General features: G+C 33.6%; 1 protein-coding gene across 8 annotated transcripts in view; it reads left to right on the forward strand.

Moving 5' to 3' along the window:
* LOC129801930 (acid sphingomyelinase-like phosphodiesterase 3b) overlaps positions 1 to 13,299 on the forward strand; it is a 176,543-nt gene extending 163,244 nt beyond the window's left edge. For 7 of the 8 annotated variants that reach the window (XM_055847416.1, XM_055847415.1, XM_055847417.1 and 4 more), the window contains exons 8-11: positions 355 to 467; positions 4,729 to 4,907; positions 7,042 to 7,150; positions 12,306 to 13,299. In XM_055847416.1, coding sequence (XP_055703391.1) covers positions 355 to 467; positions 4,729 to 4,907; positions 7,042 to 7,150; positions 12,306 to 12,722 — 818 coding nt within the window. In that variant the 3' untranslated portion in view covers positions 12,723 to 13,299. The remainder of the gene's footprint in view (positions 1 to 354; positions 468 to 4,728; positions 4,908 to 7,041; positions 7,151 to 12,305) is intronic. The other variant, XM_055847418.1, reaches the window with a different exon arrangement.
* Positions 13,300 to 13,559: the final 260 nt, after the last annotated feature.

A 13,559-nucleotide genomic window follows, 5' to 3' on the forward strand; every position in this document is an offset into this window, starting at 1 on the left:
CTCATTTTCTTCAGTCTCTGAGATTGGGTGTTTTGTGTATACTTTTACGCCCAAGCCATCGAGGAATTCCTTTCGTAATTGAAACACTGACTTCCCCTTCGTTCTTGTGCAACCCAGGGACTTCTGTGAAATTTGCCCTGGAAGGTAATTTATTGGAATAGAGACTATTGAGAAATTAATGGTTCAATACTTGTGAGGACAGACGAAAATTTATGATGATGAAAATTTATGTTCATTAGGAAATAAGTCTAAAATGAAAATTCTCCCTCTAATCAATTTCCTCTTGGTAACTGTTCTTTTTTTATTATTTCTATTTTTCTCCTGCCACCGGATGTATTCTGGAACCTACCTCAGGAGATCCCGTTTCATGGATAATGATTGCGCCATCTGTTACACCGAGGAAAATGAATGTTGGTGCCAATAATCCGGGAATGAGACTCTACAAATTCGAAACTGATACAGGGCAGGTGAGATATTTACGTTGCTGTTTGTTTTTCAAATACGTTACACCATTACTGGGGGTATATCCCATGCACCACTTGTCCCAAAATCACTTTACACCCATCCAATTTACTGCTAGGGACAAATGCAATTTCACTCGCAAAATTTACGTGACAACACGCTCGGAAAATTTTCCAACCTTCTCTTTGCAATTCTCTATTTTTGTCACCTAGCACTTTTTTTCAATATATACTACTTTCCAACTATGTCTCCATATATAGCAATTCTCTGATTTTTATTGCTCGAATTCCATAGAAGGAGTGAGGCATATAATTCCTAGTTTTTTTTTCCATTTTTAAATTTCACCCCACCACCCCCAGGAAACCAGTTTTTAACATACATTTTGCAAATAAAACCGTTTTTGAGAAACTAAAACTACGTCACGCTGTTTGGCAGTTTGATCTTTTGTCTAGTATTTGCTCGAACTTAGAAACTAAATGGTTAATGACAGCAACTTCAGGCCTTCGAGGAACCTTCATAAGTCAACTGTTGCACAATTAACATGACATGAATTGTAGAAGTCAGTTATTTAATTAAAGTTACAACATTTATGATTAAAATGCCGTGAGTCACTTTCCCCTATCAATAAGGGGTCGGCAATTTGGATGTTCGTGGGGAAAGGAGTTAGGCTTGGTTTAACCGAAAAGTCTTGGTTTTTTAACCCTTTAACGACGAGATAGTTTTCGCGGACAGAAAATCAGCAATAAAAATGAAACCGATAAACAAAATCAGTAAAAGGTCTGATATCTAGCCTTAGAAAGTCCAAAAGAGTCTGATTCGGTGTATTTTTTCCTCTATGATAGGGACAAAAATAGCCTAAAAATTTAAGTAATTTTTCTGCCAATACAAATGAATGATAATTTTTTACTCTAATAAAAAAATATTATGTTTGAGTATTGTAGTTTCTTTTTCCAAAACGGTTTTGCTTAAAACAAATTGGAAGTATAAAAAATATTTAAAATTAATTTCCATTATGAGAATTTAAAAATTCGTCATTTTTTAGCTTAAAAATTTACTATACAGCAAATAGCTGGAGACTTGCAAAAAATATCCTAGATTCCTTTAACCTTCTACTTTGCAAAAACGTACAAACATAAGCAAAAATTAATTTTAGGTAGTCAGGAAAAATTATTTTCTTTGTGGGACACCGGTGTTCCAATCGTCCTTAAAGGGTTAAAGTTAAAAGTGGTAATTAGGATATTCCAGGGCTCAAGCAGTCCAGATCAACATAATTTCTTCCACTCTCACCGAACCAATCGAAAAACATATTTTTGTATTAACCTTTTTCAAACGCATCGTGTGATTTTTTTTTTCGAAATTGTAGTTTCAGAATTGTATAACTTCCAAAAGCAGAAAATTTTGGGATAATTAATTAAGAGTATGGGATATATGCATTATATTTTCAAATAGTCTGAACTTAAGTCAGATTCAATGTAGTTAATAAGCATTTGACTAGTGTGATTCATCTCAACACTTTAAGAACCAGCAATTTGGACTGTTAAGAGTTATTTTATCCATTACGATCCGTTTTGGGACGCCGGTAACACATAGATCATTAAAAGGTTTGAAACGACCTTCAGATGCTTCAAACAACTCCACTCTCTTTTATGTTTCATTTAGAGTTTATATATTCGGATATTTTGTTTGCACTACAAGTAAATAGTTTTTAATATCTCTCAATAACGGTTTTCCAACTAAGGGATTTAAAATAGTGAAGCTTGAAGCTTAGGTGTATCAGAGGCTATTTTTCAATAAAATACTCGGCACAACAGATGGAGTTTAATTGTCCAATAGAGTCTTGTGTGAAAGGCAAAAAGAACTCTATTTGCACTAAATGTCGTTGATGCGTAAAAAATCAATGTAATTTTCAAATTTTCTTGAATAAACCTTCGCACAAAGTTGGAAAAATTTTTGAAATACCAAATTTGGGTCTCCGATAATCGAAATAAAAAATTCCTACGGCCATTTAAAGTTATATTTTGGTCTTTCCGTTCAATTAACCCTATTGTTCTTAAAAGCTAAAGATGATTTTATCATTAAATACGATTATAACCCTCGTTGCCTTCTTTTCGCAACGATAAACTGAAGACTGATACATGTTAATATACTTTAGATCTAGACATTTCGAATTTGGAACAAAAAGTGCTTCAGCCACTATGAAAACGAAACAAAAAGTAGAAACCTTTTCTTTGTCTTTCAAAACCATTTTTAAAAAAATATGGGATAATTCCAGATGTGAATGGTAAGATTAAGGCTCTACTACCCCTTCTTTAATCGAAAATTTAACGGTTTTTCAAGATCAAAATGTAAAAGCTAGGTGTTCTAGAGAACGTGTTTATCAACGCGATTTAAGAAAGCCTGATTCCATTGAGAAGGTTTTTGAATTCTTGTTAATTCAAAAATCATTACATGTAATTTATTATAATTCAGTAAACCTATTAAACCTAATGAATATTTTAAGTTCCAAATAACCATTGAAATCTTTCAATTCAACTCTAGGCGTGTTTTTAGAGTAATCAGTAATCTATAAAGAAGCTATGCAAGCCATTGTGAGAAGGCTTCGACCTCGAGGCAGACCTAGGACAAGGTGGCTGAATCAAATGCAGAATCTTGCCTTGGAACGCCTTGAGATCGAACCTGAACATCTTCCTGAAGTAGCGGAGGATCGATAAGCGTGGGCTGTTAATTTGGATGTCATGGGCCCGCGACCCCAATAGGGATAAGCGGTTGAAAATGAATGAATGAAGGAATCTATAAAGGAATTCAAGTGTATTGTGAATTAATGAATATTTTAAAAAAATGCAGTATGAGTTTGAACAACGCTTCTCGAATTTTGCTAAAAAAAAGCTTTATTAATTTGGACATAATGCGAAACCATTCTTGAGGTAAAGCACCTAGTCACGAATTCGAGCAAACCACAAAGCTCGTGCGCTTTGCAACGACTTTTTATTTGTGTTTATTCCATAAAGAGCACTTTTAGGTGTGCAAACATGAATTTTTTTTCATCATGGTTACAAAATAATCAATCCTCTGAATTTATTCCTGTGTTACGTAGTGCAAATAAATTTCCTAGAACTGGCATTTTGCAAGAACTTCGAGTGGATTTCGTCCAAATCGATATTAAATTTACAAAATAGGTCTCTAATGGGAAATCAATAGGAGGGTTAGCGTGGAAAGCTCTTGAGAATTGCCCTTGGGAAATATCTTCGTGCGGCTATTTAACCTGAATACCTGGCACGGACTTTTCTTCTCTGAGAACCATAATGCTTCATCATGGAAATCTACATTTAATCACCGCGAAAATGTGCCGTTCGGTAAAAAAAAAAACAGGGAACACTTGAGTGAAAAATGATTTCTTACAAAAGTAATATAATTGCTTAAAATTTTTTCTCACCTTAACACAATTCGTCTTGTATCATTGCTTTTCTTCAATCAAGTTCATTGTTAAATTATAGAGAAACCTTAATTGTGAAACTAAGTGGGTAATAGTTATAATTGCTTGTAGATAGCATGTGTATCGACAAGTGGACAAGAGAGTCAAATTATCCCCAAATGAGATAATTTTGCTGAAAAATGTAGAATAGAAATAAAGTCCTTTAGATCTTCCACAAAGTGAGCGTAAAATACAATAGAGAATAAAATCCATTTTAATTAAATCTGTACTGAAGAATATGAAAGTTCAGTAAATATTTATTTGTTTTATTTAATTATCTATCATCTGCGAAATTGTTGCTATTTACCATTATTGCATTGGATAAAATAGCTGACTCCATAAAAGCTCTCAAATTTCCTCTTAAAATGTGTATTAGCCTTTTCCTCTCTAAACAACAAATTAACCTGAATTGGCAGCTTCGTGATAATTGTGACAATACCAGGATATTTTAAAACCTAATATTTATAAGGCAAAGTGCTATTTGAGAGGACGTTATTGCGACACTCCAGGAAGTAGGGCAAAATTGTCGAGAGGTAAATTTCAGAGCTGAAGGCTATATATATAAATTCGGGAAACTCGACACGGTATATTTGCATACAGCCCTCTATCTCTCCTCTACATTTAGATGAAATTCTATCTGATATTATTGTCACTTTGTGCTACAATATCGAGTTTCTCGATATTCGTTATTCCATTATTGTTGAATTAGTGTTATATTTGATTTAAATATGTAGCAATAATGTTGATATTAACAGCAAATTGTTATACACTCTTATTTTATTTTCTATTAATAGGTACTGGACTACACGCAGTACTATCTTGATTTGGATCAGGCCAATTCAGTTTCAGAACCTGTCTGGCAAGCTGAGTACAATTTAACAACGCAATACTATGGCTTGGCCGAAGTTACTGCTGTTGCTCTACATAATTTGGCAGAGCGCTTCTCAAATGCCGATGATCCCCTTCTTGCCAAGTAAGTTCACATTATTTATCTTCAAGTATCTGCAATATCCTTCACATGTTGTGAAAATTTATTTTGAAGATTGTAAATTTGATTGAATTGAGACACTGGTTTCCATTAGATAAAGTTTTACAAATAGGTGAAAATTCAACAAGTTTGAAATAACGTTTGAAAATTCTTGAATTCCGAAAATATGTGTAAAAGTGCATAGTCAAGGAATTTATTTAACAAAGCTATTACATTTATAAATGGGGAAACATACAAATAAAATTAAGTTTCTAATAATTTTACTTTCGGATAAATAAAAGAAATACGCGGTTGTAAATATTCTTGTGAATGGTGAATTTTTATTGTTTTAGTTCACCATTATTGTTGATATAAGAACGAAACCAAAAATTTTAACGATATTTTTAGAACTAGCCTTAGATTAAGTACAAATGAGAAAACACCCATATGTGTTTTTTCATTTAAATTTAGTCGAAGAAGGTAACTCAATGTCTTTAACTTCGATAAACTTTAACTGACTTAATTTTTTAATTGTCCCAAATGATTTAGTACAATGTACTAAATCAATTATTTAAATTTAATTAATATTAATATTTATAATACCTGTGACTATTTAATAATCAAATACTAAGTTTTATTAGCAAAATGACAACTTTTATTATTTTTTAGATTTATTTAGATTTAGATTTTCTAGATTTTGCCTAATGCAGGGTAAGATGGGGTAATTCGGAATCATGTCTATTTTGGAATTTTTAGATTTTGTCACTGTTTCCGATCGTAAAAGAGAAAAAAAAAACCACGAAGAAGTACAAGAGTTTACATTCGAAAGTTTTATTTCGTTGGTTTAGGCTTTTACCATCTAAAACTGTTAGGAAATCTCAAAGTTCCAAATTAGACATCATTCCAAATTAATCCATTTCACCCTACACTGAGAAAAAACGGGGGTGTGATTAACTTTTTTTCCTCATAACTTTAACACTTTTTAGGTGTAAAAATATATCAACATTTTTTAATGTTAATTTTTATACTTTTTTAAGGACAGAAATAACATGAAAAAGGGTAACTTTAACCCCTAATACACCTAAAAAGCATAATATTTACACCGATTTCGGATCAATACTGCAGGGTAAAATTAACATTTCCGGAATGTTATTTTAACTTTTTCGGATTTCTCTTAGTGTGGAAAGTAATTTTGAATAGAATGTATAATTTTGAATTTTGTTATTTCTTGACTCTTTTTGCTCCCCAAAAATAGTGAAAAAGTCTGAGAATTTAAAGTTAAATTCTGTTGAAAATTGCCCCATTGTATCCTAATGCTATTCATTGGGAGAAGTACTTGACAATAATTAACGTTTATGATGTATATAAACGATGTTACGATTTTGTACTAAGTCTCCGACTAAATCATAAATCCAGTTTTTGGTAATCGGGTAATATGGTTATAAATAGAAACCAATTTTATTGAAAGATGCGGAATGAGATATATAATATTTTTAATAGAGTTAATTTCTTTCTTTCTATTCGTTACATTTAATTTAATGGCTTTTAATATGGCATATTAAAAAAAATACATATTAAAATTCCATAATACATCGGAACTGTTTATGGTTTATCATTCTTGTGAATCTCTGACTGATATCTTGTAATATCCATTCTGTGATTTTGAACTATTCCTTTGAATGCGAAAATTAAGTTTTGTAAAGTTAACATCCAAAATTTAATAAAATTTTTGTTAACTTTACTCAGAAGTCAATACAGAAAGCCATTATTAGTTCCTATTGACGAATTTCAATACATTTGCAATCCTGAGGATATTATTCCCAATGGGAACGTGTTAAAACAAATCCATTAAATGAACAATGCTCATTCCCCTTACTCCTATCCCAAAACTTACTCCTTAATTTCCCTGTTGAAATACTCTCCTGAGGAATACCTCTCTACATCCTATCTCAAATTCATTCACACCTTTTGTTGATTTTTCACATCTACCCCGGGATTTTTGGTAGCAATAAATTCACCAATCGCTAAACCCCAGAGTTGCAATAAAATCCCCAACTCTCTGGTATAGAGGTAGATCTGGGGTGCTCCTCTATTTACCCCAGATCCCATCACTAAATGTCTCTTTCACCCTAATTTATAGATACTACCGTGCAAATTCCGTGCGCTACGTGTCGAATCACTGCGACGGACTCTGTGCACTGACTCACTACTGTGCCATAACGCGTCTGGGTTATTCGCATTTTCGTGAGGTAAGTTCCATCTACCATCTCCATTCTTATTCTTAGACTTGGGAAATTTCCGTCTATGGGGACTCCTATGGGACCGTGCGAAAAATTCCCCATGATAGCAATGAATCTGGAGCGCCGTATATTTGCATGGGCATAGTAAATAACAGTTTCACTGACAATATATTGTACAGTGGTGCAATTGAAGAGGATGGCAAAGTGCCATTGTGAGGCTCTTGGCATTTCTCCCATTTGCATATGTAGGCGCTTCTTCTGCTCCTTCTTTGGAAATTTTCGAGAAAGTGGAAGCCATGGAAGGAAGTATGGGAAATAAATTGTCACTGTTCCTTAACTTTAACTTTAACCATAAGAACTGTGTATTGTAGCAAGTGTAAACAAGGCTAGGTCTTTTGGTAATCTGACCTAGTAACACGATTACGATTTTAGGATTATCTTATTTGATTTATATTCCATTTCATGATGATCCACAGAGAAAATTATTTTTTCTCACTATCTAAAGTTATTTCCTTCGAATGTTTATACGTAATCGTAAAGTAGAAGGTTGTAGAAATCTGAAATATTTTTTTTAATCTTTCTTTATTTGCGATGTAGTAAATATTTAAGCTGAAACGTGACAAATTTCCAAATTACCGCATTGAAGAATGATTATTATTATTATTATTATTTTTAATATTTCCAATTTTTCTAGCTAAAACTTAAGTTTTTGGGTTATTTTTGTCCCTATCGTCCATAAAGGTAAAAAACACCAAATCAGACTCTGTTGGGTTTTCCAAAGTTAGATGTAATATCGACAACTCAGAATATAACTCGTTTTATTCATTTTTTGGATACTTCTTTATACCCTCTACCTTCCCTGTAGATATTATACTTGAAAGATAATTATTTTCAAGGTTATAAGAAATTTAAAGTCTCAAAAATCCGATACTCTGCATGTAAAATCTCAGCTTCAAATCGCTCTCCTGTAAAATCTGTGTACTGCGAGTTATTCGTTTCTTATTCTGTGCGGTCGATATATTTCATAGATTTGGTTTATTAGTTTCACTTTTATTATTGATCTTTTGTCAGTGAAATGAAAAGCGTCTCTCCCTTAAATAATTAAGATCTTATTTGAGAAACACAATTACCTCTAGCATTAGTAATTAACCATTATGTCCTGTTAAAAATAAAAACTATAAAAATATGTATATTTAAATTCTAAAGGAGCTTTATCTGAACGTAAAATTGAAATATTGCAATTTAAAAAAAAATTCAGTCTAGTTGTTTAAATTATGTTTTTTGAAAACTTCAAATCAGATAAATTCTCAAATAAACTTATAAGTTTCCCAGAAGCTAATCAATTCATCTTCTTTGAATAAGTTTGCTATTAATATTAGTTTCCATTCAGAAAATTTATGTTCTTGAAAATCCTCAAGCTGCGACAGAATAAAAATTATACAATTTTCTCTGTATTCAGCATTTCTAAGATTTTTTTTTGAACACAGCGGTAGTTTATTATTTGATTTAGTAAGTACAGTAGACGTTGTCCCAAATTGGGCGTGGTGTAATGTTTTACCATCCGTATCCAATAAATCGTAATTATTGTACGGTCAAAGGAACATCTAATGACTCTTTAAAAACTTGTGCCGCAATCTTTCGGCACTCATTTTGTACCATTTGTGATATAAAATTTGAATATTTAACATTATATTAAGCGGTAGATTAATAAAAAAAAATCATAGGGGGAAGTGGGGCACCTTTGAATTGGGGAAATTTTGAAATTGAGCTTTTTTCCCCTATTTTTAAGGGGTTACATGGGTCTCTCAGATCAAAAAATAGGCCTTTTCCTGATAATAATTTATTGTATCGAAAATATTTTAGAAATTCCAACTTATAGGATATGAAAGAGTATAGTAAGGCCATGTAACTCCGACGATTGCAAAACTCGGATGCCGCGACCGATTTAACTCCGATACATCCACTTAAAATATAATTTATATTTTTAATTCTGTAATTAATTACTGAAGTATCATAATATAACTATTCTACTTTAAGAAAAACCAAAAATTATATTTTTATCGGTTTAATAAGTGGGTAAAAGAAATATTTTTTAAGCTCGGGTCAGCTGGGTTGTGTACTAAAAATTTAATTTCTGAGAAAATTTTGCTGTTGACAGCTCGTCGCTGGAAAAAGTTTAGTGTTTTTTCTATATAATAAAACATTATTTGCAATCAAAATTATTAATAAAAGTTAGTGTAGTTATTGATCTACAAGGTGAGTAAGAGTTTATTGATAATATATTAATAATTCATACAGAAATAAGTGATTTTTGTGAATGTTTACATTTCGATGCATGTCGGATGCGGTGAAAGTCAATGTTTTGGTTCAGAATTTGCATTGTTCAGGACTCTTTTTCTGTTTCAGATGCCAAAGGGAACAAAAGAAAAGACCTATAAGGACAAGCCCGACTCTAAGGAAGGTATTAGGAATGCCTTGCAGTGTGTACGAGATGGTTCTACCATAGCATATGCATCCAAAACATTTAATGTCCCAAGAACAACACTGCACAACAAATTGACCGGCAAATACCCAGAGGAGTGCCCCAATGGCAGGCCAACAATTCTTTCAAAAGAACAGGAAAAAGAACTTGTCAAATGGATCCTGGGATGTGCGGATGGCTGGCATCCCATCGGGAAGGAACAAGTTCTGGACAGCGTTAAACTCATCTGTGAGGTCTACAAAATTCCAAACCATTTTACAACTGGAAGACCCGGAGACGTTTAGTTCAGGAATTTTCTTAAGCGTCATCTAGAGCTCAGCATGCGCAAGCCAAAATCCTTCTCATTGGAAAGAGCTACTGTTACTGCTGAAGACCTCACGGAATGGTTTCAGAATTGTCTTAAATATTTCACAGAACACAACCTTCTGAGCATTTCACCAGACCGTGTTTTTAATTGCGACGAAAGTGCCTTCTTTTTGACACCGGAAGATGGAAATGTCCTGTCCAGGAGAGGTTCACGTGTAGTTCCATCTCTTAAAAATTCAGGACCGAAGCAATGTATCACAGTACTCCTCAGGGTGTCAGCTACTGGCGAACTTGCTCCTCCAATGGCTGTTCATAAAACTGACATTACTCCAAAAATTGCCATTCACAACGCAGAAGGATGGAAAATGGGAACGTCACCACAGAGTGGCTGGATGGATGGGCCACTTTTCTATGCTGGTCTTTATTTCCCGAAAATTGTTTTCCAACATTCAGAGGAGTCCATTATCAATAACCAGCACGATCAGGCCACCGACAATAATCCTTCAAATGATCCAGTCATCCCTGGAAACCAACTCTCTGCAACTTCTGAGACTCAACCGATCTTCGACACACTAAAACAATGCTATTTCTGGCCAGGAGAAATTCCAAAACGTCGTCAGAAGAAGAGGGTCAAAGCCAGCAATGTCAAACACCAGTATATTGTATCTTCCGAGGAAATTATCGCGGAACAGGAGGAAAAATTGAGGCAGGATTTACAAAAAAAGAAAGAAATTGCTGAACGGAAGTTGACCAGAGAGAGGAACAAAAAAATAAGGGCAGAAGAAAAGGAGATAAAACTAAAGGAGAAACACATGGTAAAGGAAAAGGCTCAAATGCCAATTGAAGCTGAAAAGAAAAAACGTGGAAGGAAGTCAGCCAAGAAAACCGAGGAAAAATCAAAGAATTGAGTGCAATCTTAAAATAAATAAAAATATATATAATTAAATAATAAATTAATGAAATGAATTGATGGAAAAAACTCTAAAAAATGTTTTTGAAATAATATCTTCTCATTTTTATGCATTAAACTTTTCCTTAAAATGAGCATCCGAGTTTGATCGAATTCAACGGAGTTACAAAAAAGCATCGCAGTAACATTCTTGCGCATATATTAATATTATCGTAATTTTATTAATTTTCATCAATATTATTGCTAAAATTCTATTTCTATTATGATTCTAAATTAAACAAAGAATAATTCTATTGATTTGGAATGGCGAAAAAAATATTTCATCAGTCCAAAAACAAGCATTAAAGTCGCACTCAATGAAAAGTATCCGGATTACCTCTCTTTACTATAACGTTTAGCACAATATAAAGAAAAATTGAAAAGTTTTGAAAATACGACCTTTGGTAGCTGATTTTCGGAACCATTCCTCAAAGCGATAGGTAGGATTTCTCCCAGTAGATTCATCTTTAATCAAAAACCGAATACACTCTGTTAGAGGGTTAGTTGGACCCCTGGATGAACGGAGGATTTTTCAAAAAAAAAGAAAAAACAAAAAAAACAAAATTTGTATTTTTGGCAAAAGTTTTTGTAAAAAAGTATCAATTTTACCCTATTTTTCAAAACATTTTGTATTGTAAAAATAGTTCTGATTATAAGAAGTGCAAATCCCTCGGTCAAACAGTAGATAATACTTCTCAAAATAAGTATGCAAAATTTTAGAAAGATCGGTTCAATGGACTCTGAGTAATCTTGACTACCGCATTGTAAAACGGTGTTTTGAGAATAACGCGTTTAAAATTTACAACAATATGCGCGCGAGGGCGGAATGCACAACTAAAACTGCTCTTATCTCCGAGAGTTTTGCACCGATTGACTTGAAATTTTCAGAAAATATTTTTCAAATGTTATATTCAAAATTAAAAAAATAAAAAAATTGTTTTTTTTGACCTGAGACCCATGTAACCCCTTAAATGAAAGTGGACCTTATTTTTATATAATTTAGCTCAACAAACCAATTGCGAAATTAAATTATATCATGAGACGACTGCATTTCAATAAATCCATCCAATAAATTAATTAATCAATTTGAAAATGGGAGAAAAAGCCGGATTTTAAAGCTTCCGTAGTACAAATTTTCTCCTCCCTACGTACATTTTATTAGATACAACCGATAAAACATTTAAATTGCAATATTTTGACGATATTGCCAATAGGTATTCCCTATCGAACAGGTGCTCCTGCGACCCTACTATTATTACCCTATTACCCTATTAAAACTGAATATAAACAATTGATAAGAGTTGTGGTCAAACACATCGGTCCGTTATCATTAAAAAAATCCTTTAAATTAATTTATTTTTAGTCAAATCTTTTACTGTAATCCCATTTAGATTTTTGTCTTGATTTTTATATTTTTATGTACGCAGTGCATGGATATTGGAACCAGTAGTGCTTCGGCCAGTAGAGCACAGATCCCTCATCGACCACTTCTGGTGCTCCTGCTGCCCCTGCTGCTGGTATTCCAGCAGCCCTGTCTGCAAGGCCTTCTCGGTGCCCTGCAGCATCCCAGTGCCACCCACCGCGGCCGACCGACCCATACGTGGTCGGGGGCGCCCATCAAGTGCTTAGGGGTAGTTTTGTACATACTTTCACGAGTGGTGGGCAGGTTGTGGCCGAAGAGGCCACCCACCGGATGCCAACGAGACAACGTCTCCAGCGTAGTTAGTATATGTGAGGAAATCTCCCGTATTTGTGATAATTCCTCGACTGTGGCCTCGCCATTGTCCAACTCTATGCCCCCAACTAACTTCCCTCCACTGTCCACGTGTACCAACTGCACTTAGGTAAGTTCCATAAATAGTAAAGTATACTCTGAAGGATCCAGTGGAGTGTAGCTTTCAAAGTGCAACCACAAACTAAACATGGGGTCATTATTTGTCCTGTTAATTTTACAAAGGAAATATCCAAGGGGTTTGTAACTTTTGTGGTCGAGTGTTAAAGTGCAGTGTACGATGGTTTCAAGTAAGACAACTTTTTTTTATTTATTGTTGTTTCTTTGTTTTTGCAAAACTTCAATTCAATGAATTCTAAGTGCAAAAAATACAAAAAAAATGTCTATGAGAAAAAAAATCCTTGAGACTAGATTCTTGTTCCTTGACAACTACTCCAAAAAAAAAAAAGAAAAATTGCAAATCCCTTGGGTGTTCCATCAAGAATTAAACCAAAGATCCTCGAATCTGAACAAAAGAAAAACACCTCTACAAGAAATATTCTTCTGTGTGTCATTTGAAGGAATGCTTCTTTCGTAAAATTGTATTATTATATAAATGTCTAAGAAAAGAGAAAAAAATTATGTGCTGTGCTACTTAAAGAAAGAAAAACAAAATATAAACTGAGCATTGTATGACGCATTTTGATAAAGGTGTGTTGTGTGAAGATTGGAGCCACTTTTTCTCAGCCTCGTCCTCTCCCCTTTTTTCCATCCTGACTGTCTCGAGGGAGAACTTTTCCAAAGGCGGGAAAAGTATATAGTCTCCCCATTCATGTATTTTGTTTTCTTTTTTTTCCAACTCAAGCCACCCTTCTTACTGGAGGCATTTCATCCCTCAAACTTCACACCCTGAGAAAATGGGTGAAAAATTCCCCGAGAAATATGTGCTCAAGATTTTTTTTCCAACTTT

The sequence above is a fragment of the Phlebotomus papatasi genome, chromosome 2 (assembly GCF_024763615.1).
Source record: "Phlebotomus papatasi isolate M1 chromosome 2, Ppap_2.1, whole genome shotgun sequence".
Lineage (NCBI taxonomy): Eukaryota > Metazoa > Arthropoda > Insecta > Diptera > Psychodidae > Phlebotomus > Phlebotomus papatasi.